The sequence below is a fragment of the Acyrthosiphon pisum genome, chromosome A1 (genome assembly GCF_005508785.2).
Source record: "Acyrthosiphon pisum isolate AL4f chromosome A1, pea_aphid_22Mar2018_4r6ur, whole genome shotgun sequence".
Classification (NCBI taxonomy): Eukaryota; Metazoa; Arthropoda; class Insecta; order Hemiptera; family Aphididae; genus Acyrthosiphon; species Acyrthosiphon pisum.
In genome coordinates, this window is record NC_042494.1 from 61302780 (window position 1) to 61310256 (window position 7477).

Sequence of the window (7477 nt, forward strand, 5' to 3'; positions counted from 1 at the left end):
TACTATTAAAATGTTTATTCACGTGCTGGGTGTTACCACTGGGTAACTCCCCATAATCATAATATCATGTACTTGTTTTGTATCTTTTATCTCATCTAAATAATGTACACTGTTGTATAGATTGTAGATTGTATTTTACTCATTAATAAAAAAAAAAAAAACGTTGTGTACCAGGGACTGGAACCGTACCAAAAAGAACCGGTTTTGGAACCGGAACCCTTTGAATATTGGGAACCGGTACCTCACCGAAACCCTTAATTTAAATTAATTTAAAAACCGGAACCCCACCGGAACCATTATTCAAATTAATTTAAAAACCGGAACCCCACCGGAACCATTATTCAAATTAATTTAAAAACCGGAACCGATACTTTTTTGTGAAGGTTTTTACGGTTAATTTCGGTTTTGTTATAATTCCATTATTTTTATTTAAATGTCATTGGTAGGTAATAAGAACAAAACAAATACGTAGATAATATATTATTATTATTATTTATTAAGAGGATTAATAGTATTTAAAATAAACATATTTCTATTTCACAGAGATTTCTACAAATTTTTCTTACATAAGTGTAAGACCTAAACAGGAAACGTTGTTTTAGTTTTTTAAGAACTGAAAAGAAACCGGAACCTAAATTTAAAAACCGAAAACAAACCGAAACCGAAATTTCAGTTTTTCTAGGAACCCAACCGGAACTGGAACCGTAAAAAACGTCAAGGTTCCAGTCCCTGTTATGTACAATAAAATGACACAGAGCTGAGACTAATCAGCCTGTATATTTGAGTTTATATTAAAAGAGATAACATCTTATTATACCAGCTTTACAAAAGAGAAAATGTGTTAAATTCATCAGAGGGACAAGGATAGAATGAGCAGACCCTGGAAGTATGTTTAAACGAGCAATGAGTGACATGCCTATATGATGAGGGGAAAGATACCAAAAGGAAGTCCACGGAAAATATGGACCGTGTCAAGGAACTATTAGAATAAATTGGAGTAGACTAGGAGCAGGTAAGGAAGTAATTTTGGTGTTAATAGTCTAAATGGCTAGAAATGCCATACAAAAAATACATATATATAAATATAATATTATATAATATATTAGTAATAATAATATAAGGTGATATACTGATATAATATTGAATTATACAATTTAATTTATATTAATCTTAAAATGATTAAACAAAAATATATTTAAATATTAATATTATACATTTTATTAAGAAACTCATACAATTCTCCTTGTGTCTTTATCTCCGCACAGAATCCACTTGCCGTTCTTTGGTTAGGTTCAGATATATCTGCAAAATAAATTAGTATTAGAATTGTTGAGTGTGTTCATAAGAATGCCCTTCCACAGACGCGTACATAACTCTATTTGTATACCTACACTATACGTATATAAAGAACAATTTTTAACCCACAAACCAGGCAAACATATATTCATCACAATCCCATTTATAGTTATAATAATTTTTGCCATGAAAATTTTGAAATTTTGTTTTATTATTATAAACTAAAAAAATATTTTTTAAATTCCAGATTTTGATAAATCTAAACAATAATTTTTACAGAGACAGAAAAACGTTATCAGCATAAATTAAAAATAAACTAATAAAATACCTTATACATTAATACACACTATTTATACATACGTACTTCGATTGTTATAATATGTGTTAATATGGTTTTCAACATCTGTAAAAGTGTACGTATAAACTATATATTGTGACAATGTCTTATTGCTTTTGGTATAACTGTATCAAATAAGTAAGTACCTAACTCTGTTGAATAAAATATTTAATATTCAATAAATTAAATTGAATGTGATATGTTCACGGCTTATCTTATATAATATGTTGCTGTACGAGGTGCGTATAGGTACTTTTTTTAGTAATCACGCGTAAAAATTATTTGTAATCAAATAAAAAATTTAAAAAATAACTGTGTTATAAGTTTTTATATTTTAACAACAAACTAAACATTATTCTTTTTTTAACGTTGGCAGGTAACTTATTTAACACAGTTGATTAGTGCTAATATCTCTGCATTAGTATATTATCCATAGTATATAGCTACGCTAAATGTAGAAATCCACGAATCTATTGGTTGTACAATAAGTTATTTTTAGCGTAGGTTAAAGTAAAATTATGGAAAAACGACCATATTTTAGCAACACTAGTTTTTGTCAAACTTATATTCATATAATATCCATTAAATGTTTATATTAACGTTTTATTGACACAGTTTAATTTTCATAATAATTTCGTTCTTTAGATAGGTACCTATATGATTAGGAATCAGCCTTTTTTTAGTTATTTTTCGAAAAGTGTTTATATGATTTTTTTTTTTTTTAAATGAAGAAGAAATATCAGAAATATATTGTATTCGTATTTCCTTAAGTCATTTAAAGTTCACAAAAGTGAATCACAAAAATTTATAAATTATTATATGGCTAAAAATTAAATAAAATTATGTATTTTTATTATCGAAGGTTTGAGAATTTAATACAAAATTCCACAATTAGTTTGGGCGGATTCCACTCATAAAAGTTTTTCATATCTGGTGATTCATTCATTAACGTTGTATAAATTTAGTACACTCATTACATTGACCTACTGAATGATAACATACTGTCAAAACCTATTTCATATAACATCCCGACTTCATCGGTTTTCTAGAACAGATATCTCAATAATAAGGATGGACAAGTTAATGTAATTTTTAACTTAGTTAAGTTGACCGTCTCATTTGACTGTTAACTATCTGTTTTTTAAATTAAGTTAAAAATTAAATAATTGACATTTCAAACACATAAATCAAGTTGGAAATTAAGTTAACAAATAACATCAACATAACATCAATAAATAAGTTAAGTTTAAATTAAAAATATGCCAAGCCTTGTATAAAGTAGTGAATCAAACTTGAAAATTAGACCAAAAAAATAGTTTCAGAAAAATAAGAACAAAGTACTTTAAGTATCTAGGTACTAGATACAAAATATATACAATCAAATGATTACCCTTCAACATTTAAAATTCTTTAATTGATATTGGATGGTTAGTAAAACTGTTTAATACATTTTAAATGGTTTAAAATAAAATTAAGAAACATTTGTTTTAGATTTTTTTTTTAATTTTATATTATGATTCTCGCCCTAATATTATAAAACAGCATACATGTGTTAAATATAATATTATACTAGGTGACTTTAAAGACGCCGTTTACTATATGACTAAGGGGTAGGATGTTGTAGGAGAAGCATATTCCTTTATAATATGCTTTCAATTTATAGCGTAAATAGTGTAAATAAAATAAAATATATACATACTTTTTTTAACAGCCCCTAAAAAAAAAAAAAAAAAAAAAAAAAAAAAAATAAATGATAATCATTTTAAATTAATGGGATATTATGGACCTGCCATTAATAGTAAAATTAAATTATAATTTAAAAATGTATGTTGATTGATTTTATAAATCAAGAACCCTGCAGAGTCAACATGTTATCACGTATAATCTGTGATGTTATAGAAGATATATAAGTCTAAATTTAGGTAAACATTTTATGTTGATCATCATCAAATAAGTTAAGACTTGATATGAGACATAAATCACATCAATTGAATTACAAAATAAAACAAAATAAAAAAAAATAAACACTATATGCACGTACTTCTTGCTTCTAAAAATAAAATAATAAACATAATATTATAAGGATGACCTAATTATTGGCTTCAATGAAATATATCGTTACAAACAATTTCAAAACGATCTACCGATGGGAGTTAACTGTTTGCGTTTATGTCCATGTATTTTCTTAATTTAATATAAGGTTATTCATAAGTTTCTGCAGTAATTAAAAAAAATAGAAAATACATAGGTAGGTAGTTAGTAGTTATTATAGTTAGTAATATTATCACGAAGACTATAGAATAAGGAGACCAAACACGTACGGCCGTCCACTTGCCATAACAAGTCTCGAGATTAAATGGCCATACTGCCCATACTGCCACAGGCTGCGTTTCAGTCTCTAAGGTTACTACTTTACTTGTACGGATTATTCATGTTTTTTTACGTTTTATGGAAAATATATATGTATTATTTTGAACCATGACTCTTTTTAAATTGTATAAGTATAGCTTGTACGATTATCATCACTAATTTATACATGTGTATATTGTGCATATAATATGTGAACAATTTATTAGTTCCCGTACACTCCGGTCTCCGACTCCCAAGGACTACTTTCTTTGTTTTATCATGGTACTATCTAAAGCTGTCGCTATAGTTGTAGGTAGGTATACAGATATTTGTTGTATCCGTCTTATAAGTGCGTAGACACCTTAGGCGTGCAGCAAATTTACGCTCTAGTATGAAACTTGATGGTTTAAGAACTAAGAACATTATCTGTGTATGTGTGTGGGTTTTTACGATAGTTCAGTTTTTAAGTTATGAGTATTTTTAATTTACGCTATATTATATACGCATAACTTACTAAAAAATTAAACTATCGTAAGAAACCCACATAAAACACAGATAATGTTCCTACCGTCAAGTTTCATATAATAGATCGATTCACTCTAATTGTTAAGCTAACGGAACTAAAGGTGATCTGCTGAGCGTAATCTTGCCATGTTACGCACTTGTAAGGCGGAGTCAACAAATGGCCGTGTGCCCGTGTAGCGTCCTCTTAAGAATAAAAATTATTAGTTTTGTTAAAACGTGATGCGCAATTTCATCCAAAATGCATTATCTGGGTTAGCAACATAACGCAAACGTTAAACTCCGATACCCTGATCATGAAACAATTTATTCTTATACAGCAAGTAATGATATTTAAATATCATATGGGTAATTATGTGTGCAATTGGTTGGAAAGTTACAGTTTAATTTAAAGTTAACAAATAGAAAAAATATCGTCAGGAAATCCATACATTCTTTAATGGAAAGCTTTAGAAGAATAAAGTGACAAAAGTGATTACGTACCATTTGTATCTGGAATAAAATAAAAACTCTCATTATTAATATTATAAAATATTCATGATATTGTTCTACGATAAAATCATGGATAATATTATAGTCTTAAAACTATATTAATATACACATGTAAGATGCATCGCATATAAAGTATAGAATAAAATAATTATTAAAAAATGAAATAATAACTTACGGATGTTAACTAGGAATAAAATACCCGGAAGTAATTTATAAGTAAATTTATAAAATATATGTAATTTGTTATGATTAAAGACGCAAATCTTATGATTTGTTTGAAAAGTTGTCAATGAATTTACATAAGTTTCAGTAGGAGACCAACTTTGAAATTGAATAGTTTTTTGATAGAAATAAAAAAGACAATCTAAATTTGATAATATAAATATGAATGGGGATGGAGTGGCCGAGCGGACTAAGGCGTCGGTTGCGATGCGCACCGTCGCCGGTTCGAAGCCCGGCCACGGGTGACACTTCTCTTCGGGCAGTCACGGTGCCTGGTGGGAGAGGCCGTTATCCCCCGCCCGGACATGGCCGATTCCAACGGGTACCCACTAGAAAATTCTGCCAAACTAACAAACACACGTGTTTAAACCTACCGTACCCTCCCCCGCAGTTAAAAACCACCCAATGACTTGAGTTGCCAAGGGTAACTAATAAAAAAAAAAAATATTATATATAGTAATTTCATAGATTATATTTTTTAGTGAAAAGCTGATCCCGTGAACTTTATTGCCGGCAACAAATAATAATTATTATAATAGCTTCAAAACCCATGGCAACCACTTATAAACAAAAATTTCCATCAGAAATCTCAAAATCTCTGTTTGAGCACCTCCCGGGGTTCTTCCTCTCCCTTTTTAAACTATAGCCTATCTTCTGTCCAGAGGTCTAATCTATCTATATATATAAAAATAACCGATCCCGAGGACTTCGTTGCCCATTAAAAATGCCAACTCTATGTGAATAATATATTTTACATATTACCATGGCATTTATATACAAAAAATTCCTTTGGAAATTAGGAAATCTCAAAATAATATATAAATTGTTGCCGTGGTAATATAGACATACAGACAGACAGACATACATTAATTTTTATATATACAGATTTATTAATTATTTATAATATATTAATATGTTTATTATTCTTCACTACTTTGTAATACACGTCCATAATCATATTAACTTCACTACTCATAAGAAAAAGAGGTTATTATATTTTTGTCCTCATCATACTCAAAGGCGACAAAAATTACGAAGAACCACCTGAAACATATGTTTCTGGAAAATAGAATTAAAAAAAGCATTTTAAATAGGTAAGGTTAGGTCAGATTAGGAAAATATTTGGACTCATAAAACCCCACCGAAAACGTTATCGGAATCGCAGTGAAAAACCAAGTCAGGAAAATATAATTATAGCTACACATATAGTGTATTGCTGACCTCATTAGTAATTACTGTATACATTCGGAAAAGTGAATCTCGGCTCTCACCTATAATTTAGGTTTTATAATGTCTAAAATCTAAATAAGAGTGTTGCAGATTTAAAATTTTATTTTCTATGACTTACAATTTATTAAAAAACAATTATGGGAGTAGACAAATATTGCTTATGTAAATTCACCAAAAAACTTTCAAACAAAAATAAACTACAAAGATTAATGAAATATAAGACTCAAAAAATGTTCCTCACCGCCAAGACCCGCTGGAATATAATAATAAAAATATAAAGTTTTAATTATTAACCATATTATTATTATTAATTTGTCAAAAAATATTAAATCGAAGGTTCAGCAAGAAACAAGTATGCGGTCAATACTAATATTAATTGTTATAAATTTAATTGTCAATAATAAATTATTATCACAGCAGCATGATAATAAATTGATAAAACATCAATAATGTCTATTTTATATTTTATAATATGTAATAAGAAGACCAAACTCGTGCTGCGCAACTCTAACCCGCGTTTTTTGAAAATATATGCATTATTTTGAATCATTCGAAACTTCCTTAGGCTATAACTTCTAAGTCTGACCGCCAAATGCTGACATCACCATCGTTTTCAATTTAGCCAACTAGGCTAAAAAAAATATTACAAAAAAAAAGGTGTCCTTAAGCAATAAAGCAATAAAATACCACCATTGTTATTGCTAGGGATCAAAATGCCGGAAAATTTCAGGAAAAATTGGGGAAAATGTCGGAAAAAAACGGTTTTTTTCCCAGAGCCTCGGAAAACGTGGAAAAATTGGAGAATATTGAAATAATACATTTCCGAAAAAAACCGAAGTTTTCGGAAAATTAAAAAAAAAAAAACCAAATTTTCAGAAAATTAAAAAATTTTATTTACGTTTAAAAATTAAAATAATCTACGTAAAAAAAAATAATATTAAAAATAGATAACGAAACCTGTCATTGTCATTTCACATTTGCCAATACGGTTATCAATGTATTATTGTATTAAAATTTAAAAATATTTAT

General features: G+C 28.4%; 1 protein-coding gene and 1 long non-coding RNA gene across 2 annotated transcripts in view; both read right to left on the bottom strand.

Annotated features, from left to right (window-relative positions):
* The window catches only part of NV22 (uncharacterized LOC100302485), a gene marked incomplete at its 5' end in the record, with an annotated part of 11270 nt that extends 4569 nt beyond the window's left edge, over window positions 1-6701 (bottom strand). The window contains 2 exon segments of the mRNA NM_001163363.1: window positions 5172-5180; window positions 6690-6701. Of these exon segments, the coding sequence (NP_001156835.1) occupies window positions 5172-5180; window positions 6690-6701 (21 nt within the window).
* Window positions 1079-1853, bottom strand: LOC107883733. The gene is made up of 2 exons (XR_001679487.2): window positions 1661-1853; window positions 1079-1302 (listed from the first exon to the last, which is right to left on the bottom strand). It is a non-coding gene; the product is annotated as an uncharacterized LOC107883733 (long non-coding RNA).
* Window positions 6702-7477: the final 776 nt, after the last annotated feature.